A 23,133-nucleotide genomic window follows, 5' to 3' on the forward strand; every position below is an offset into this window, starting at 1 on the left:
CACCTACCTGGGACAATCTCTACTGCTTTGTGGGTAGGAAAATGTCAGAAATAAATTTAACCATCTCTCATCCACCTAATTCAGTCATAACCATTAGACTCCTGTTCCCTCAGCACTTCCAGGTTTGGTCCAACATACTGACTGTATTTTATAAAGCTCCATGCAACTCTGGAGGCTGTTTAACTCTTGGAGCTAAGAAAGCATTCTGCTCCATCAATTCATATACTTTTTTTTTTTTTTTTTTCCTGGTGATCCAAATAAACGTTCAGATAATGCACCAAGACAAATTCAAACATCAAAGAAGGACTTTGCTGACAACCAGCTTATGCTTGCCTAAAGGCCATACCAAGCTGAATTTACCTATGAAGATGCACATACCCCACTAAGCAGCCTAAACTAGTAAGACACTGGGCACTATGAACATAGGACACCATGCGCGCTTGGTACTAACTTCTTATGTCTCTAGCATCAGTCCTGGGAACAAGGGATGTTCCTCATGATAGCTGTTATTAACAAGTACATTCACATTGAACTAGGTTCCTGGCCTTCTAAGCTAATGAAAAGTAACGCTTCCCATTTAACGTTTTTGTTTAAAAATTGCTGCAGTTTCATCAACTCAATATGTTCTTAGGATTGAAAAAGCTGAGGGATAGACGTATGCACCACTTCTTCCTCAAAAATCAAAAATAATTCAACCACCTTCTTATCTCTTGTTCTTGTAAAACAAAACACGATCATATTTCAGGCCATTTCTTCTTTCACAGGGAAATTAGCATACAACTTCCAGGCCAAGTAAGGTTCTCTCCTCTTATGCTTAGATTTAGACCGGAACATTAAGTTTTAGAAGGTCAATTTCTTCATTTTTTGAAAAGGAATTAATAGCCATTTTCTTCATTCAGCAGCCATTTTGCTCATTTGCAATTGCACCCAAACTCACAATAGGAGCTTGCAGTAATGTATTTCATGTATGGATTTAAAAACAAGCTGACCAAAATGACTAAAAACATCAGGTGATTAGGGGCTGTGAGCTGTTTCTTGTTTGCTTCTGGTGTCAGATTGCTTCTTATCTACTGTAATTTTAAATGCTACATATTTGCTTTACCACTAAATTAGAATCTGGATTATTTAGCTGCTTGCTCTAGATTTCCCAAAGGTACAGCCTTTATGTTGCGCTGTAAAACCCTATATCTCCCAAATCCCGCTGTTGTCAGTATTTACTGGAACACTAATGTTAACATAAATGCAATTAGATTTAAAAGGGGGAAAAAAAATGAAATATTTCTAGGCTAGATAGCAGCAGCATGTGCACAACAAAAAACCCTTAATGTTTGCAAATATCTATGTGAGTTTACACTCTATGCTTAGACCTTTACAGATAATTTACATGTGCTGAACACTGTTTGAAAAGTAATGGGTTTTGGGACAAGAAGGGAACCCACAATGGATCTTGCAAAAAGGATTTAAATATTATTTAATTGTTGCCACAGTTACACTTGCTGGAAGACAAACTGTAAAAGGACATCAGCAGGACAGAAAAGATGATAACAGCTGCTGACATGCTGCACAAATAATTTAAGTCACACAATGTCAGGCTCTCAGCATACCTCTCCAGACAAAACATACATCAGACAGGACTCAACAATGCATGGTCAGACACGGAAAACAGTTTCACAAACCATATTCCATGCACTGGTACCATTATAGAAAGCGTTACAGCATCTGTCAGTAGGCATGCTTAGAACTGTTACTCTTGCTGACAATACACAGGTGATTTTGGGAGTCAATCTAATCTTCAGGGAATCTATATTAGCATCCTAAATCTCCTTCTTGAGTCTAACAACTACAATCCCTAGAAGTGGGATGAAGTCAGGAACAATTCATAGAGGGACTGCATTTTCTGGAAACTCCCTTGATAAGCAAAAAGAAGCAAAGTTCAAAGTATAGAGACACTGCCTGCTCACGGTGCACGAAGTCCACGTCTTGCTAGCATACTTCCAACTCCAAATCACTCGAGTCAAACGATGAGCACATTACTTCCAGACAGATGCAGAGACATCATGGAAGGTGTTTATAGAGCTAGCAGCAGTATTGGAGTCTCAAGTATTGATTAGTTTCAACAACACTTGCTATGTGTCCTGGCACTAGCCAGCTTTGTGGCTTCTTGTTTTTGTAAGGGCAATAGGGCTCAGCCACCATGCACTGCCCACAGCTTCAATGTCCTTGTTGAGCCATGTTAGGAACAGAGAAGCACAAAGGAAAAGAAAGCGCGAGCCTGTGTTTACACAAATCCATCTGCCCACTTGAGAAAACTCCTTAGCAATCCTTTCCAGCCATACCACCATCACAGCAACAGGCAATTAATTACTTGCCTGGTAGCTCATCAGCTTCACACCCCTCATTTCAATGCCAACCACCTCTGGACAGGCTTTCTCCATCTCTAGGTCTTAAACCCTGAAGTACCCTGAAGTTCCTCACATCCACCTTCTCTCTCCTCCCGGTAGGTATCAATGTTAATGCTTTATCACAGCAAGACACTTATCACATTTTGTACAGAAACAAAATAGGCAAACAGACAGTGACTTTTACAGGGATTAGGAACGCACACACTACAGTCAGAGCACAACATCATTAAAGTTTCAGGATCTGCACATATGACCATGCACAGCCTGATCAAGAAAGCAAGCAGCATATGTCAAGTGACACTCCTAGCTGCAGCCCCTCCCACTACAGACTTCTCAAGAAAAGCCTTTTAGTTGTGAAATATTTCAGAAGGGGTGACCTGACTGCTCCCACATTTCTGTTTTTCAGGAAGCAGCCAATATCTTGCTTTCTTCTTCATTTTGTGTCAAGGTGATGTAAATAAACAGAGCCACCTGCTCCATGCAGGCTTCAGTTTAAGACACTGCTCTTACACCTTTTCTAGACTGATGCAGCTGAAATTCAGAAATGGTTCTGCACGCGCTTCCTCCGCAGAGTCTGTGGCTTACTCCCAATGACAGGGAGGAAATGGCAGCAGACTGACGTCAAAAGCAGACCAAAGGAACAAAAATATCTTCCATATAGCTGTCAGTTTTAAACCTAGGATGGGAATGATTTTGTTCTAGTGTTTTCAACAATATTTCAAAATCTTTCACTCCTCAGGAAGTTAGTAACCTAAATAAATACTAAAAGCACTACAAGTAGAAACTTATTGTGCCAAAAGGGAAAAATGCCCCTGTTAATGACAATTTAATGCTCTGGTCAAATAGATATCAAAATTAAGTGTTCCGTCATGTTGATTTCATGCAATCTTCTCAAACTGAACTGCTGCAAAGACTGTTCAGATGAATATTTATAGAGAAAGCTGAAATATGTGGAGTAACATCTGTTTGCAATGTACTGTTCAGATTACTACACTTCTAATCAGGTTTGCATCTTGTAGGAGACAATTGTTCTTCGCTCAAATGCAAGCCAGGTGGAACATCTTTAATCATATAAGATCCCAATCTTCAAGGAAATTTTCTGTTCTGATGTTCTTTTTCTAGACATCCGATTATAAGAGGATGAATTCCCTCTAACAACTGAAGTAATTACATGCCTTCTGCTGGTTCATCATTTTAGGGTATTGCAGGAGTGGCAAAAGAGTGGGGCATAAGGGCTTTAAGCTTTCTTTGAATTGGTAACATACTGCCGCCATCATTCCAGAGCAATTTGCCACATGTCAGGCCCAAGGATTACCCGCGCGCTGCAACTAAATCTGCACTATTTCTTTGGCAACAGCCAGAGCAGCAGCTGCTGAATACTGTAATGGATTTGCACTGCTTACCACCTTTATTTTCAAGAACAACAACAAAAAAGAATAAAACACTTCTGCCTAGCATCTCTTGCTTAGAAATTCTTTTGAATACTTGCAGTCTGTGTGTTGAAGCATATAAAGAAAAAAGGGTGACCGTGATTGTTTTAAGATTTGACTAGAATAAATAAATCAGTGAAGCATTTTGGAGAGAAAAAAGCACACCACTGGCACAGACTGCACATACCATTTATTCTTGCCAAGTGTGAATTATTTCAAGCTCCTTTGAAAGTCTTACAGAGAAAAGACATCTGAAGATGATCCTGATAAAGGGAAATACCCTGAATGTGCACTCAGCAAATATTAACAATGTCCGAAAGCCATACCAAGGAAAGGTTATGCAGTAAAAACATCAGTATTTTCAGGAAATACAAAAAATGATATGAACCAATTTTAACTGTTAAGTCAACCATATCTGGAGGACTGCACAAATGCCCAGGCTTGTGCATCTTTGAACACAATTCAAGAATACCAGTTGCCCAAGAAGCATTATCTGATGACGTTAGCTCTTTGGTGTTGTACAGGAAGCTGATGCAAGTTACTTGTGTACTCATGGTTGGTATTTTTTGCTAAATGACAGCATGTTGTGCCTCATTTAAGCTCCAGACTGCACCATAGTCCAGTGTCTCCAAGGCTATGGTATACAAATTCCTTGTGGTTTGAAACCTCGTTAGAAGCAGTATACAAAATAAGTAACCAAATGAGTAGTCTCTGGCAATTCTTCTTTCTGGAAGAACACACTTCTCTGGTGCAAAGCAATGCACAGTAATCATCAGCTACTGCTGCAGAGTCCATTCAGTGACAAGTCCAAAACTCCAGACCGTTTCCATCATACTGCTATTAGTGTGCAGTTAGCCCGTTTTCTGCCTGATCCATATAGCTGTGACTATGCAAGTTACACACCACACCACAAAATTGCTCTTATTCCAAGACATACACCATAATGACCACATTGGGTCTTTGAGTGCAAGAAATCTGGAAGTAAAAAGGAAGCCATAGAACCATGCTCCCTTTTACTCCTGGCCTCTGCACAGTGAACATGCATGCAATGACTGGAAAGGGATTGCCTATATATGTTTGAAGAAACACTAGTTAGTTCATCAAGAACCACCACATCTACAGCACAAAAGATGAGCTTTACAAATATTTGGTAGGACAATTAAACAGACCAGAACTGGAGCTTTATTCTAATAAGAGGAGCCAGCTCACTGAGGTTCTCCACTTAGTAGACAGCTTCAGGTATGCACTGGGGTGGAAATCCCAGTCAAGGTTTTCCAACTTATCCAACTCCTTACACAGTTCACCAGCATCATTTTGAGAGTTACTTCAAGTATTTTATTACTTTTGTGAATTGCAGTATTAAATTGAGGGAAGCAAAAGGCAAGGCAATTTAGCCCAGTCTAATCCCAGAAAGAATTAGCACAGCAAATCGTACTGTATTCAATACATTTGCTTCTTAGAATTTGATAACTGCAGTAGAGTTACATCTGTTCTGAGTTTCAGAAATGCTCAAGATGTTGATAAAAGACATGACGAGATGCTTGACACACGTGTGAACCAAAAGTTTCCATTCCAAAATGCTGACTACACGACCCAGTTTTTCCATTGCAACCATCCATTGATTCAGGCAGAGCATCCAGGAACTGCAATCTGTTTTCCACATGCTAGGTGTCTGCCCTAACCAACCACTCAGTGGCTATTCAACTGTGCTTCCTCCCTCTCTTTTTAGTAAAATGCTTGCAATGTTTGTTTTGTTTCTATCAGACTGAGTGGTGGAATTCCTTCTCAACATTTTCTACTCCATTCACCTCAAGTTCTAAGTAATTTCACTGAGGAATAGAGTGTACAACAAGTTTACATGTGGTACTTCCAAAAACACTTTTAATGGGACAGAAACCAAGTGTGGATAACACTAAGTGCTTCTACACCATTTTCTTATCAGCCACAATGGAAGGAATGCAACATGTTTTGGCTAATTTCAGTATCTGTCCTCTGCATAGCCTGCCAAGTGACGTGTGTGCTGTTGCTGCCTGTCCATTCCCACCTGAGAAGAATAAGCAGAGGAGCTCTGACAGACAAGCAGCGTGAGACCATCCACTTCCAGGTTCTCCTTCCCGGTGATTCTTGCAGCAGCAGCGGCCTTAAGTCCACTCAGCTCCCCAGGAAAAATCCCAGGAACTCACCACTCATAAAGCTGCACAGTCTTTTCCAGGTGAGGTGATCAAAGTTTTAACATTTTAGCCTCTGTACCACCATTAGCCTTGCATCACCTTCCCAGACACACATAGATGATAGCACTTGGCTGGAATACCAGCACCTCATATTAAGTTGTTAAGTCAAAAGATGATACATAACCTTTGGCTTCTTTGCAGCTATCTCATAGCAAATAATAGAGATTTAGTCAAATACTTCTTTCAGAAAACCTGTAAACTTCCAAAACACAAAAAATTGTGTGGGTCACTCTACCCAGCTACAGTCCACATACAGTAACTTATATGAACCTGAGACCCATGTCACAACAACAACAAGAAGAAAAAGCAGAAACAGACCACAATTCCAACCCAAAGATTAATAGAATAGAACACATCCTCAATAGCAACTCTCGCTGCTTAAATAAGTCAAATTTTTCCTTTGTTTTTAATTTTAAATAACCCGTACTGATAACGTTAACATTTCATCTTGTCATGGATCAAAAAGTCGAAAGTCAGTAGTCAAATCTGGGTGAATAGTGATAAAACACTCCTTATTTGCACTGTAGACACATTATAAATAAGTGAAACTTTTTCTCTAAACAGATAAAGCCAGCTTCTTCCCCAAATGTTGGAATTGTGTTTGAGATATTAACCACGTTTCACTTCCTATTCAGTCACCTTCCCTCTGATTCCCTGAATGAGTTACTCATGAAGATTCTCTCAGTTAAATCTCTTATAATGAAACAGAAAAGACAGAAAAATAACATTTTACAGCAATGGTAAGAACAAGAGAACATATAAATAAGGTTGCTTGTCATTTCTTTTCTAGAAAACCCCCACCTAGAAAGAAAATATATCTAAGGCAACATTCTTCTTTTCTTAGCTGGCTTATGATACATGCTTTAAAGACACTTCCAAGAACAATTCTGTGTGGAATTCTACAATTTAGTTTGTAGAATATATTTTCAGATTTATACACGTATCAGATCACATTTGTTGGCTACGCATAATTCACTATTAACACTGAGTTAATAACACCTTCCTTGAAATCAAGCTATGTACTCTAGCTTAAATCCCAGCTCTGAGCCAGTAGAAAAAAGCTATTGAAAAACAAAGATTTTTTTGTTCCCTTTTGTTTGTTCGTAACAATCATATATATTAGTTCCAAACCAACTCCAGATTTCTCAAGCAGTGCGTTTTTAGTCCATGACTGAACTTTTGTATTGTTTTGCATGTCAAGAATTAAAGCTCAGATTGAATTTAACCAAGGCAAATTTACATGACATAACATATCAACGCCATTTATTGAAGTCTAAGCTGCATTGTAAGTACCTTTAGAACAGCAACAATTAGATTTCAAAAGCCTAGGGTGAGAAAATAAATAAAAGTAACACCTATACGTATGGTTATCAACATGTGGAAGAGCAAGCACCTGATAGTTGCCATTGAAAGTTAAAGGTAACTATTATTGTTTATTTGGCATGTGAATTTAGGCTCACCCATAAAACAAACCAACCTCTTTCATGAATACTGTAGGGTAAATGCTTCCAAACTGACAACTATTGGCAGAGCAAATTCTTCTTCACTTCAGAATTGCTTTCACATTGTATTAAAATACTGCACTCTAACAACAAGATGACACAAAACAACCTTGTCCTCACTGAGTGAGCAGAATAAAGAGAAACTAAGAAAACAGCAATAGACTTAATAGAATTAATTGTTCCTGAATTAAGAATTAAATCTTTCTGACAACAGGAGCAGACACCAATACAGAGACTTCGTGTTTTATCCCCCCAACAAATTGCCTTCTACAATACAGGAGCATTACCCTGTTAACTCTTTACCATGTATAGTGCAAGAGCATTTGTGAGCATTAAACCCTAGCAGATGATCTTTAGGAATGCAAGGTGAAAGCAAAAGTAAACACGGCTGCTAACTCAGGTTGACCCTGAAGTGATTTATTTTAAGGCACTTTACGCTTTTGAAATTAGATAAAAACAGGTAACAATAGTTATATTAAGGCACCTTTATCCCAACACAAGCAGTCTCAACAAAACATAGGGAAGTGTTTAAGTGGCTCCATAAGCAGCTGAAACTCTTCTGACCATTAGTTCTCACATAGGTTTTACTTTGCCTCAGTTATCAAAATCATGGTTCAAGTACTGATCAGAAAAATGTTAAAACATTAAGTTGCAGGATTATATAGTTTTACTTTCACAGTCAATGGTCACATACAATGTTATTTTTACTTCCAAGTTAAAAAAAAAATCAACTAAAACAAAGCGAATCCCACCCCCTCCAAATTTACATATGACAGGATGGTATTTCCCTTGTTTTGATCAAACTTTCTCCAAAAACTATTCAATTCAGTGCAGCAAAAGCATACATTCTTAACTTGGCTGGAAAACTAAACTAACGAAACAGAATTATTTAGAAGTAGGCTATAGGAAAGTATCAAAATCTGGTTATAGCAAGTAATTTGCTTTCAGCAGAACTACTGGTTCTACATGAGATTCATACTGCAGTTGTCCCATATACTTTCACTGCCAAGACTACAGCGTCTGTACATTGTTCAAGTACCAGGAATTGGATGCAGAGGTTTTTTTGTTTGTTTGTTTGTTTTAACTTAGAGGTAATCTACTTAAAAAAAACTGTTAAAAACAATCAACTGTAATGAAGCAGCCAATGTCTTTTATCTTTCTTTGGTCATGTAACTGGACACACACACTCAACAGATACAGATATAAGTAGACATATATACATGAGGTAGGTATGTTACAGTTGTAACTTGCCTGGGTGAGAAATGAAAGGAACAGAACCAAAGGGATCTTCGGGAGGATTTTTCTGTGGAGCAGAATGTAGCTCCACATTCTTATCTGAAGATGCTCTCCTGTCCACCAGCCTGTCTGTAAAAAATAAAAATGAAACAGAACAAAAAATAAAATAAAATAAAATAAAATAAAAATGGCAGGTGTTATGCCAACATAAAGATATCTACTCTTCAGGGTGAGGGAGCTATATACTTGATTTTTACTTTTTGTTTTATGTTTTAAAGATTTTCCACATCTTAAATTCATACTTCTTGAACCATTCAGGAAAATTCACTTGCACAAACTTTTGTTTGTTTTTGTTTGGTTTTTGGTTTGCTTTGTTTTTTTTCTTTTAATAATACCTCTGCCTAACCAGAAGCATATATTTACTGACCAAATGAGGATATCTTTTACACATTATATGCAGCCTATGTGCTCAGTAATACAAACAACTACTCCTCTGTACTTTTCAGGCTTTTACACCAGAATCATTACCCAAATGCAGCTGAGACTGCAGATATGAGAGAGCTATGATCAGGTACCACAGCTGACCCTTCACAAGTTATTTATCCCATGAACAAGACATACAGCTGTTTCCATCTGAGTGACAGGCCCAAAACTATTCACAAGTCATCTCTCTGGGGACTGTCTCAAGTACCAGAAGCGCATCTGCACAAAGAAAACCTGCTAAGTACTACAGCTCCTCGGTTCCTTCAGACTACACATCCTGCACAGGCCCAGAGCATGGGCTTTGCATCCACAGGGGTCTTTGCTAAAGTACTGAGATGGTTTTGGGACTAACAACAATCTTTGTGCAGTGTGAAGCATACTGAAATATTTGTTCCTGGTGAGAAAGCTGACTGCCCATAGCTCCCAGTTCCACAGAGCATCAAGTGATTACAGGAGCTTCTTCAGTAACAGTCCCAAAACCAGATGAACAGTGTACACAGAGACCACAAACCCCATCTTTTGAGTACAAAGTGCTCCACAATAAGCACTCAGTTCAGAAATCTTCACGCAACTCTTATTACTTCATATAGCAACAATCATCTTTTTACTATGGAAATCTTCACCAAGTCTAAGCAAAGTATTCTGCTCTAGGAGCTAGCTCCCTTTGTGAAGAGAAAGAAATGAATCACCAGAGCAATACCCACCACTAAGTACACCAAACATTAACCTATTATAAATACTAAAAATCAAATAGCAAAGGTAGCCTGACAAAAATAGTGACATCTTGATCCTCTGATAAGGGCCGTATATATTCCTGTATTATTGGCATGAGAAACAAATTCAAAAATATTTTAAATTCATGTATAATGCATCAGCTCAACAATACAAACCAGGCTTTTGCACACGGAAAGAAAGGATTAGCATTCTGAATGCCATACTCAGCACTACGTAACACAACCAAAAAACAGACTTATGCAACACTGTACAAGAGTTCTACAGGACAGGACAGCCAGTGGATTTAGTAACAGAAAATAAAACAATTTCTTTACCAAACCCGAATCTTCGATTCTCCTTCATCCAGATGGCAAAATGATTCACAGTAAACTCAGAAAGTGAACACAATTACTTGGCATTAAAACATCAACTTTCTCTCATAAGAGATAACCTAAATCTAAAGAGAATTGAGCATTGATCCTTAAGACACATTTGAGAAAATTCCAGAAAGTATTACACAGTTAGTTTTATAGCCACAATTTTTAATTGTACAACAAATCTCCCAATTTGTCATTATTCCAGGTAAATTTGAGCTAGTACAAGTAGACAATATTCAGAATATTTTGCAGAAGCAGTAACACTGCAAGGGAAGCTAATAAGATCTTTGGCACAACTCCTGTAATACCAAAAAAATTTAAAAGGACCTTGAAATCTTTTACTATGTATCTATGTACACACAAACACACAGATTAGAACTAACACCACCACCACCAGCTCCACTTAACCTCTAACTGAAATCAAGCCAGAAGCCCTAAAACAATCTCCAGCTCATTACGTATAAACAAGCCTGCCACCTAGTGTACTATTGGTCAAGTCAAGAATAATAATTTTTGACATTTTCTGTATTCCAGTGACTGAAAAACCCTAGTATTGGTTATTACTGAGCATACCTATGCTGTTATGTTTACTTTCCTCATAGAGCATTTGAAAGTATATGGTGTATTATCATATCGTGCTCATGTGCATTGATTTATTGTCGCTCAGAGGTAAAGGAAGAGCCAAAAATATGCCTAAATTAGATCTATTCTTTAAAGTGTTTATAGCATTTTAGCACATAGTACAAACATTGGATAACGGAATTAAAGTAGCAGTTAACTGTCCTATCTTCTACATATTTAATGGCAGCCGTTAGCAGCATTTAGTTCCAAGTTATTCCTTCTTCTACAAATACAGTCTAACAGTTCATATCCACTTCAGCATTTTGGCACATGGAAAGGAGTTACAACAGGACTGCACTGTCACGCTCTCATGTTGGTGAGCCAGCTGCGAATGTCAGGACGCAAGCAGTGATAGCCGGGACCTCTGGACAGTTTTATGACTATCTTAGCCACCCTCTGCTTTGTGTTTGTATGGTTCTGTATCAAATTCTCATAACCCAACTTAAGTACAACGTCAGAAGGCCTAACAATGAAGTGTACAGAATGAAATACACATAGCATAGGTGTCCAAGACTGTCATAAAGCTTCCTCATTGAACAGCCTTATAGGAAGCTTATGAGAGCCTACAAGGAAAAGTAAACATCCCATTCTTAAAGCCATGGACTTGAATAATCTTTATTATTATAGACTTCCATTAAAATTTGTAAACAATCACACTGTGTAAAACAGAATAGTCAAATTTGGTTATTTTGCTTCATGTCATCCAACAGTTGATATTTTCCCAGCTTACTATAAGCAGCCTATTCAGCTATATCATGCAAACAATTTCTTATACAGCATCTTCCAGCTTTTCTGTAAAGCCACTTCAAATATAACCTTGGTTAATATATTTCTCTCTATTTAAATTTGTTCAAAACACATGGCTTAGCCAAACCAAATTCATAAAATTTAACTTAACTATGGTCAGTAACCCATCAGTCAGATAAAGATTCTGGAAATAGGTAACGTTATGCTGACCTTTTGATTCAAGCTAACCTACTTCGGATTCAAGGGTTCATCACTTCAAAGTCTTCTAAGGCTTTATTTGGAATGAGCAAGCCTAACATATTCAATTCTACTACTTTGAAAAATAATTTCAAATTACAAACATAGACTTGCAAAGAATGTTTACTCTCCAGCTAGTATGTTATCCATTTCCTCAAAATGATAGCAAGAATGGGTGTTTTACTGCAGAACACATATAAGGCTACATCTGCATCTCAAAAATAGGAGTCTTATGAGATCAACACAGATCAACAAGTGGAAACCATCAGCTACCCCTGAAGACTGACACAAATCATACCAATGCCGCTCCTTCAGGATGAATGTGTAACGTGCACATCTCATTCAGCTACATTAAGCATCCAGAAATCCAAGAAGAAAAAGACTCAACTGAAAGTACCATTTTTTTCCAATTACCTGAAATTCCACTTTACTATCTTTTTAATTGCAATGGACTTGATGAGAGTATATATGTATGTTTTGGTTTTTGACATTGTCACATCTTACAAGTCTTGCAAATAAATCTGATCTTGACAAAACTAGTTTTAGGAAGAGCATCTAATGAACACGTGTTAAGTAATTAAAAAAAAGGCAAGTAATTCCAAGTAAAAACCATTGAGATAGCTGACTTCAAGAGAAAAAAGTTTATTCAACTATTGCCATATCAGAACAATAAAGCAGCCCTTACATGTAGCCACTCATCAAAAAGGACATTACAAAACATTAACATAATGTAATAGATCATTTTTCTTTCAGGCATTTTCAAAGGACATATCAGACCCACAGAATCTTCTGCTCTCGTGTGCAAGAAAAAAAGCTGAAGAGGAATGAAGCAAGCAGCCAAACTGTTCTGACAACATACCTCTGCTGTTCAGAGCTTTTTGACAATCAAGGTGATGTAAGCAGTGCTTAAGAGCTAAAATATAGCCATTTCTGCAGTATTTCAGCCAGTAAATACCAGTTATAGACAGTGAGCTCCTATTGCACACATTTTCAAAAAGAGAAATGAAAGAAGACAGGCCCAACTCTGCCCTCAAATGCTCAGAAAGAATTTCCTGTACACAGACCACACGGCCCTTCGATAAGACAGGTGATGACACTGCTGAGCAACTATGGAGCCCTTATTTAATCTGAAGCAAAATAAGCCTTCAAGCGTCCCTTACTTGATCTTAGCAGGTCAAATTCTCTGTCCAGCAGCTCCTCCTCTGTCAACTTGGAAAAATTGTCCTCTCCAAATGGGTTCCAGCCTGACATATCAGGTGGGTTATTGATGCTCTGCTTTGGGTAACTGGTAATTGCCTCAGCATCAGGAATACCTGACCTGTAAAGTCAGTTCATAGAAACAAAAAGTAATGTTATAGGATTGTCTATCTGGGTGAAAATGGATTATATACTTCATTATGTCAAATTATTATATACAATAACACACATGCATTAATGGCTTATCTGAAATATATCTGAAAGCTAATTAAAGATAAAATGAATCATTTAGAACATGTGGTTTGACTGCATCATTTCTGTATGCAAACCTTGTACATTCTCAATTTATTAATTGTAACAAAAGCACAGAACCTTTTGTCAGAATGATCTGCAAGACCAAAAACTGTTTCACCTTGTCCATTCCTATACTGTCATAGCAGACTGTCTTGTTTTCTTAAGAAAAAAGAAGAAAACAGCCCATCAGGTATATTCACAGTTTTTATCTACTCTCCTTATTTGCTAGGATACTAGAAAACATTTGATCAGATGCGTTTTCCCTTTCAAGCAAGTTTTGGCAAATTAAATCTACCACTTCTCCAGTTGTCTGAATTGAACTAGAAAAGCAATCAAATAGCAAGTTACTGCCTCTTAAATGGTTCTCCATCTATGCCTAGACAGGCTCTGCAGGCCACACATGCAGCCAAGCTCCACGAGCAACCATCTCTGCAAGGCAAGAAGAAGGGCAAAGGGCTCCCTCCTCTCAGTTCACGTGCTGCCTTCCTACAGGACTGCTTGTTCTTTCTACTGAGAGAAGGGCAACACATAATACATTACAATGCAATGCAATATACGTAGTACGTCAAGAGAAAATAAATCACCCCTTCCTGTAAGATAAGCAGTCATATTTATGGTTAAGAGATCACCCTTAAACAATGCAAATTGTTGCTAACTCTCTAGTAATTGATTTGAAGCTTAATAGCAGCCATAAATCTTTAGCCATACACACATAAGAGTACCATTTACTCTGTCCATAGGCTTGACCAAAGAACAGGTGTTAAGTGGCAGATCTGGGCACAAAAGCACAGGCAAATACTCTTTGCTAGGGATTATACTACCTAATTGGTGTGATGAAGCCAAACAATATAGTGTATCAACCCAGCAGGAAAATATTTTGCCTTTTACTATTTCAACACACAGCTAGAAGAGACTAAAAATGACAGCAGCAGGTGAAACATGCAGCTCTCAATATTAACTGAAAACCTGTATCAACAAAGACTGCACTACAGACTGCAGGGTTACCATTAAGTGCAAAAGGCTTCTATTTCAAATGCAGTAATAGTAGGCAACTACATGTGCATGCGTGTCTACACACACAAACACAAACCTAGCTCAGAACATCAGTGAAACTAGGCAAGTGTGTGATTTTTCTTTAAGTTAAGAAAAAACTTGTTGTTATTACTTTATTTCCACATACTGCTTCCAGTGAGAATTCATGACAAAGTCATTTTTCATTATACTTTATTAAACAAGGGTAAATCCACAGGCACCTTCAAAGGGACCTTCTCAGTGATATATTCCATCACAGAACAAAGACCAATGATCAACAGACAGAAGAGTTGGAACCTCTACCAAATCAATCTCAACTATAAAGCCTATTTTAAAGCAGTATCCTCCAAACTGGATTGAAGAACTGGGAATCGTAAAATTAGAGTTTGAGATAAGTTTCAAATGCCCACTGCCTCATTAAATATATGCTATGAACACCCAAAGCAAGGCGGTCAGCAGTCTGTTTCCTGGGAAAAGCCCATAGACAAGAAAAAACAGAGGACAAGGTCTTAAATTAAAGTTCTACCATGCTCATCTATTGATGAGTTGAGTGCCCCTGTCTCCTCCCCTACAGTGCCCCAAATATCTATTACCACTAAGCAATTCATTTTAGCAATTCTTTACTACCGAAACAAGCAATTTGTGCAGAAGGGTAGTAGTGCTCATTACAGTCAGCAACATAAGCAATTAGTAGTCCTTGGGTCAGAATACTTGCCTGTTTGCAGCATAGGGAGAATCTGCCACCATTCCAGCGTGCACTGGAAGTGATGCAGGGTAGGAGATTAAGGCTGGTGAGAAGTCTTGTGGAGAAGTGATAAATTCAGGAGATTGCGGCTGTTGTGACCGCTGCTGCTGCTGAGCAAGCATCTGCTGCTGTATAATAGCCTGCTGATATTGCTGCACCTAAATAAGACAATCACCATGTTACTAAAATTCTCATAAGACAATGTGAAGATTTTTGCTAACTAATAATACTGGCCTCACAGCCAAATGCACCAACATCTACTAAACTCCAGAAAAGGCTGGTAGCTTCACCAGAAGCAAGAAACCAGTCTGTCCACTAAGTAGGTCAAAAAGAATTGCCTTGTGATTTCGTCCTCTTCCAACATATTGCTTAGCTTTTTTATATTTATTGAAAATTACATATATGCACTAAATTAGTTTTCGACATACCATGTTCTTACAAATAAAGAATCAGTTTCACAACAATTTCTTTTGACTTCTGAAAACGAACTTATGCCAGTTAGCTTTTTTGCTTTATGAATACTTTTTATATGTCTAAATTTACACCATGCTGTAGCTGCATCACAAAGAGCATACATCATTTACATTCCCATGAAACCACTGAGAAAGTAACTAAAGACTTCGCTACTTGAAGCAGCAATAATAGCCAACACATTTTTTGAAGTATTTAAAAGAGCACTCGTAAACTTGTGTTGCTGGAACTTCACAACAAACTTATAAACTGAACATGTATTTGAAGATTGTACCATCTACATTCCATTCTTGACATACCATAGCAGGATACTGAGACTGGGAAGGTTGCTGCTGGTACACAGACTGCATCAACAGCTGCTGTTGAACCATCTGCTGATGCACTGCTTGTTGATACTGTATTTGGAAAGAACAATAACATATCATTAGGAAATCACAATCCCCACATTTAGAATATACAGATATTTTGAAGAAGAATTGATTAAAGTATCATCTCTGTGTCTCAACAGAGTTCTTCAGTTAAGACACCACACGGCCAGGAATCAGCTTATAACTCTGTCAATACATTTTAATGACTCTGTGATTCGAGGCTTTTCCATTTTTTTCCCCCAGCCAACACCAGCCTGATTAACAAAAAATTACAAAATACATATTTTGCACTGCCTTTTCTAAGGCAAGCCATTTAACACCCCAACTTCTGTAATTTTCAGGAGTACTGTATCTCTTTGAAAAGCAATTCGGCTGTGCTTTTTAATAATAACATGATTCAACAAGAAAAAAAAATGGACTAGCAAGCATCTTGGACAGACTCTGAAACTTCTCATCTGATGTAGATGCTGTTTGGTTCTTCTTAGGAGTATTTATGCTGTGTAAGTTAAACAACCGTACTTGCCAGTAAGCAAGGTGGACAGCATTAGGATATTTAGTATCCATGAAAAATATTGGTTGACATAACTACAAAAAGGAAGCTCTTCATTGACCAAGAGAAAGAGAAAACAGCTACAACGGTACTTAGATGGTCTACACACCAGAAACATACCATCTACCACAAGCACAGCATCATCTACACTCCTAATATTTCTTTCAAGCATGTTCATGCATACATGAAACCTTAATTTGGGCCACACAGTGTTGATTCTAAGCAAGCAGGGTTTCTGGGTGAAGCAACAAAAGCGAGACAGCACTAAGAACTCAGCTTTCCAGGATAAGCATTACAATGCCTATGCAAAAGACAAATGTGCAAAGCTAAAAAAAGAAGGGGCAGGAGCTACAGTCCCTTTCTTTATCCTAGCAGAAAGAAGCCAGGTCATAACAGCCAAAGCATTTAACTAGAGCACAATTAAAAATGCTACTAACAGACAATAACATGCTGCTCTTTTAGCAAGATTGGTAACACATTTGACTTGTACCTGCTGAACGTAAGCCTCCTGAATTGAAGGGTGCTGCTGCTGGTGATGTAAATGGTGCAACTGCTGTAGTCTCCAGTCCCCCTGCTGCAGCTGCTGGAGAACTCTGTTCTGCTGAGGATGATGCTGAGTGGTCCCTTGGGACAGCAAGATTTCTTGCCCATTTCCAGGTCTTGGGGTTCCTGTAATATTAAGACAACACTATTAACATACCGATTTCTGAAATTTAACTAGAGAGTTGCCATGGCAGTTGACCTCTTCATTAACATTTTAAAGTGAAACAGTTCCCTTCCTAGTTTGACCAGCAGTACAGTTTGTATATTAAGCAATTCATTTTTTCTTCTAACAACTCAAACCACACTTATCTCTTCTGACTCAAAACTGAGACATACCTTTACACTCTATATTCTTAAGACAATTTGATAAATTAATTCTTGAGAGAATGCAATAAAGCCTTTTGCATTTTATATGCCTTAAAGCAAAGTACACAAAATACCCAAACATCAGCTTCACATGGTAATTGTTTAAATACAGACTGGTGCCCCTTAAAACCTTGTTGTTCTTTTTTTATTTTTAAACTAGCTGTTGGGTCGCATTTTGTATTACTTAAACAGATCATTGTATGAGGTTCACAATTCAATTATTTTTGCTGCCTTTTAATTAAGCAGTTACTAACACAAATCAATTCATCTTGCATGCTTTATTTATCTTCTAAAGTGCACAGTAATCATCTAATACTTGTCACATCAGGAAAAGCTTTCTAAGTTGTATGTTCTTTGGATCCTATCTAGTAGAAGTTGCTTACACCTGGGATGCCAACATTGCCAGTGACCTTTTGATTGGAAGCTTTCCCAGTACCATCCCTGAAGCTACTCTTCCATCAGTCCCATCTTTGCTTGATAAGGCTAAATCAACAACAGGGCAATATCTTGTCTTTGGAGGAGCACCACTGACAAGTAGTGGAGTGCCAGCAACGTATAACTCTGGTTCACTTATGTCCTGGTATTTATGTCCTGGGATAGAGTTAGCTTTCTTCCTGGTAGCTTGTATGGTGCTGCGCTTTGGACTAGGATGAGAATAATGCTGACTACACACCAATGTTTGTAGCTGTTACAGAGCAGTGCTTACACTAAGCAAAGGACTTTTCAGCTTCTCATACTACCCTGCCAGTGAGGAGGCTGGGGGTGCAGTAGGAGCTGTGAGGGGACAGAACCAGGACAGCTGACCCAAACTGGCCAAGGGGATATTCCATACCATATGGTATTGAGCTGAACAATCAAACTGGAGGGGCTGCTGGGCACCGGTGGTGAGCAATTGTGCTGTGCATCACGTACTTTGTATATTCTTTTATCATTATGATTACTATTATTATTTTCCTTTCCTGTCCTATTAAACTGTTTTTATCTCAACCCATGAGTTTTTAACTCTCTTCTCCCCATCCCAATGCAGCGATGGAGGTGGAGCAAAAGGCTGTGTGGTGGTTAGCTGCCTGCCAGGATAAACCACAACAACTTAGCAGTCAAAACGTGTACTACAGTGCAAAAACACATAAGATCACAGAGTGCAATTAGGAAAGTACTCAAATTAAGACTATTTCAGTGATTAGTACAGCCCTAACTCTCTTTGAATGAGGTAAAGATCCTCCGAAAGGATTTATTGAAAATGCCACATGATTTTATCGTAATTACAGCTCTGTTGCCTCTCTGTTGCACCAGCAGTACAATGTGAAATGCTCTGGTCAACCATTAGAAGAGAGTCAAGTTTTTACATGGTGCCAGCCTACCAATATCCCCTCCATTTTATTACTGTATCGTAACTTACTGAGGCACAGGAAATGCAATTTTCCTAAGAGAACAAAACCTGTATCTGATTACCAAAAAGAGTTCAGTGCTTGCACTGAACTAATTGGAAGTCAAAACTGAGCATGAACTTGTATCCCACAGTCTGCAGCGGGAAAGTTTGTCTAAATAAAATCAGTGTTATATACATTGGGAAAAAAAATACCTTGACTTCTTACCTATTTGCATTTAGTTTTTGTGGCACCTATTCAAACTTACCACTTGCACATTTAGAGTCATCCAGAAGGGATGAAGATTTTTTTTTTTTTTTTGACAAAAAAAGGAAGTAAAATTAAATTCCAAAGCTTATCCTTACTAGTTTAAGGAGGGAAACAAACTCAATTCTTCATTTGTTTCAGTCAGTCCTTAAGACTTGAGTAAGATACCTTTTTGCCCACGATTACCAAATGCACCAGGAACTTGTACTTTGACTGGAGTTGCTGAGCTCTGGATCGTCAGAACACTGGAAGTGGCAGTGCTTGAATTGGCCTTTGGTCTCTGTCGCGGTGCAATTGAGGTTTCCGTTGGTCCAACGGTATCTGTTATTCTGAAACAAGATTTCCACAGAAGAAACTTCATTAAAATGATTGCTGCTTCTTCAAATTAGATACCTTTCTCTTTATAGTTCAATTGCATGTCAATCATGTGGTACTGTACTTATGAACTGCATCTAAATAGCTTAAAATTTGTTTTTACAATTCCTCTCACCACCCACTGCAGCCATAGAAGATAGCACTGCTGCACAACACCTTAAGAAGGAGCCATGCAACAGGATTATTCCCAAGGAGACCAAAGAACTTGATTAAATTTCTCTGTGCAAGCTTTCTTTAGTTCACAGTAGTAATTAAAAATTATCTGCAAAGCTCGAGGCAGCAATCCAGTGACTAGAGATACGATTACTGTTCATATATACAGGAAATAAGATTAAGAAAAATCTTATCTGTTAAGTCAATTCATTTCTACTTTCAAAAGAGGTTTAACCTCTAGTAGTTGTATCACTCAAACTTCTCAAATATTTTAGTCTACCCTACAGTACTTCAGAGCTGTATAATATTCCCCCAAGGTAAAGAAGATGCTCAAAAAAGGACTTTGGAGTTTAATCTCACTGTCAGGTTACAGTATAAGCATTTCTTAAAATTGTCAAACTGCTTAAAAATGCTAATTCACCAGCTGAGCTCCAGTATCTAACACCTCATATTAGTTCCTACCATATTATATTAAGACATCTATCTGCCTTAACCTTCTGTAACTTAAGCTGTCAGAAACAGGTGACTTAGGAAGAACTATGAGTTTTCCTACTAGCATCTAGCAGTCAGAGTTAAAAACATTATGCCATCAGTATTCCATGCTAGCCCGCCACTGCATGTTACCAACTGACAGTAGAGCTAGCAAAAACAATCATTACCTTAAAACAACACACATATCTACACAGCTCAAAACATGGCTTAAATGAGCCCATTCGTTTGCTTCTCATCCATGATACTCTATTGAAGTTGCTGATAATTATAGCTGAACATCTACGTAATTAAGCCACACATCTGTATGTTCAGAACTTGAAAAACTTCATTAACAAGGAATAAAAGTGTAAGGAATTCCTACAGTTTTAGTATTAAGCAAACAGCATATACCACTGAAGAATTAAAAAGCATGAATAAACACTAAATGTTTTGTTTCTGTTTTTACTTAAAAGTACAAACAAGGCAATGTTTTGGTATAGAAATCTGAATTTTTGTATACAAGGCAAGTTACCTTCCAACACTGAATGAGATTGTACATCTAAATAACACTCCACAGAACAGTTTAATTGTACCATATTATTCTCACACTCCCCTCCCCCCCCACCGAAATCTATTTCAAAATTCACTTATGACAGTAGAATAAAATTAAGCAAATAAGGAACAGACTGCTAGTACTTACCTCTACCATCACAAAACAGGATCTCAGTTTCTCTCAGCAGATTCACAAAACCATGAAAAACAAAGGAATGGAATCCGCAAAGAGATCTAAAGCACTTATAAACACAGTTTATCTATTCTAAAGAACTACTCAGATCATAAAATATTAGGAAGCACATAAAAACAAGTTTCAGACAAATGTGCTGCGTAACAACATTAACAAATAAAGTAAATAAAATAAAGCCACGTCATCTGCTCACCTTGCTTTTATTTGGCTTTTTCTAGCAGCTGCCTCACTAGCTGTCATGGGTTCAGGAAGAGTTGAAGGGACAGGAGAATTCTTGGGAAAAATAAATTTGAATAAATTAAAAAACCGAAATCCTGAAAGAAAAAAATCATTACAAATTGAAGAAGAATACTTGGTTTCAAGTTTTTCATGCTACAAGGTTTCATGCAGAACTCAGTCACATGGCTGTAAATTGAAAGATATTTTAACACTATTTCTATATCCTGTTATCTGTTATGAAAGTAAAAAATGTGAGTATTACTGGTCTAACTTACTATTATGTCAACTACTTCAGTTCCCTTACACCTTACCAGCTACCAACAATGAGGTAAAACATTTTCTCCAGATCTTTTCTTGTAACTGCACAAAATAAAGATGAATTTTATCCTTGAGTTTAAGAATTAAAGCAAAGCCTAAACACAGACTAAATCAACAGTAGGTTTTTTAGCCCATATAGCTCTTCCACTGCAATGCAAAATCCACACAGAACCTGAGTTTCTATGGTCCTGGAACTAACACCCTTTCACAAATCACAGCCTCATCACGTATAAATTCGTTCTGCTTTCTGACACCAGTCCATTTCTCTAGCCAGAGACACCAATACTGCAAATAATTATAAACCAGCTCACTCCTTTCATACCGTGTTTGAATCACACTGAAAAACATTCCTCCACTAATGCAATCTGGAAATGCAACCCCACCTCAGTGACAGCAGGCACACAGCAAGATACTGGGCCCAACAATAATGATAAGCTTGTCTTCAGTGTCCTATCTTCCCCTACCTCTGCCAAGTGTGCCAAGTGTGCAAAGCCAAGCTTGCCTTTTCCATCTGTGCAAGGTCAAAATTTGCTTTTCCCTTAGTCCCAAATGCGCAATGACAATAGTGGCAGATAGGGGTACTACAAATCCACATAGTCACCATCTCCCCTGCTAGTTTACCAGAGCACTAACAATTCGGTTGATCCTGCTGGCACTTCTGACACCGCAGCTTATGGACATCAGAAAACGAAGGACCACATCCTGCAGCTTTCTGCCAGCGAAGTTACAGCCAGTGTGCAATTTCAAGTAATTTCTCCTCGCTGGCCTTCAAGTATCTGTTTCAAAATCCTCATCTGTCCAGAAGGGGACTAAATATACCCAGGCAGGAACTGGGATCTTCCCAACAGCTGGTCTCCACTTCACCAATATATTTGAGCCAACTTCAACACTCTTCTTGCCCTTTGCAAGACTAACTACCTTTCTTCAGAATATCCTTTCGCAGTTCTCTTCTGCCACTTCAAAGCTTAAAGAACCTCTCAATTTAATTTCTGAATTAATTAATTTTCACCAAAGCTGCATTTAACCAAGGAAAATGGCAATTCTGGGGAAGGGAGACAGAAAACGTGTAATTATACAAGTGTAATCTTCACATACAGTAAGGAAAGCAAATCTAACTCTGGTCACAAACATTATAACCAAGAGTTATCAATTTTACAGTACTGCTTCTGAAAACTACCTCAAGTACCAGAATTAGTCAAGAGAGAAATTGGCAAAACAGAAGCCCACCTCTGACTTCCCCCTGAAAAAACAGGCTGCTGTCACAGACAGCATACTGGACTCACTCCACTTCTGCTCTAACCTACAGTGGTGATTCTTACATTCCCACGACCTTTGAGGGCTAAGATTAGGGATGTCCAGGTGCACATTTTTGTGCTTCTTCTCTTTTTGAGACAGCAGTGTGCTGTGCTTCTTCTTTATCTGAGACAGCAGTGGGTGCCAGAGAGGTGAGCACTACCAGAGGAAATCAATAGCAAGAGAAAACAGGGTGTAAACTCCTACTTTTAATGCTGTCAGGGTAGAGAAGTGTCTGAGTGTTGGAGGGAAACACACAAATCAGCTTCACTTGGTAAAAATACACCACTTTTACTTTTGCATGTCTGTGACAAGGCAAAAGGCCAAGGAAGGAAGTAATTCCTTCCCAACAGGAAAAGGAATCCAAGAAACTGACATA

The 23,133-nt window shown here is 38.2% G+C and overlaps 2 protein-coding genes across 5 annotated transcripts in view; one reads left to right on the forward strand and one right to left on the reverse strand.

The window, feature by feature from the left end:
* The window catches only part of PAQR3 (progestin and adipoQ receptor family member 3), a 29,137-nt gene extending 16,030 nt beyond the window's left edge, over window positions 1–13,107 (forward strand). Inside the window, exon 7 of one of the 2 annotated variants that reach the window (XM_035323678.1) lies at window positions 12,734–13,107. The gene's annotated coding sequence lies outside the window, so the exon portion shown is untranslated. Of the gene's footprint in view, window positions 1–1,487; window positions 2,481–12,733 lie in introns of those variants that run through there. The other variant, XM_035323679.1, reaches the window with a different exon arrangement.
* Window positions 1–23,133, reverse strand: part of BMP2K (BMP2 inducible kinase) — a 64,322-nt gene that overhangs the window by 9,328 nt on the left and 31,861 nt on the right. For all 3 annotated transcript variants that reach the window (XM_035323672.1, XM_035323673.1, XM_035323675.1), the window contains 7 exons: window positions 21,118–21,197; window positions 19,349–19,509; window positions 17,128–17,306; window positions 16,019–16,114; window positions 15,219–15,406; window positions 13,141–13,298; window positions 8,817–8,930 (listed from right to left, as the gene is read on the reverse strand). In XM_035323672.1, the coding sequence (XP_035179563.1) occupies window positions 8,817–8,930; window positions 13,141–13,298; window positions 15,219–15,406; window positions 16,019–16,114; window positions 17,128–17,306; window positions 19,349–19,509; window positions 21,118–21,197 (976 nt within the window). The remainder of the gene's footprint in view (window positions 1–8,816; window positions 8,931–13,140; window positions 13,299–15,218; window positions 15,407–16,018; window positions 16,115–17,127; window positions 17,307–19,348; window positions 19,510–21,117; window positions 21,198–23,133) is intronic.

The sequence above is a fragment of the Oxyura jamaicensis genome, chromosome 4, assembly GCF_011077185.1.
Source record: "Oxyura jamaicensis isolate SHBP4307 breed ruddy duck chromosome 4, BPBGC_Ojam_1.0, whole genome shotgun sequence".
NCBI classification, from domain to species: domain Eukaryota; kingdom Metazoa; phylum Chordata; class Aves; order Anseriformes; family Anatidae; genus Oxyura; species Oxyura jamaicensis.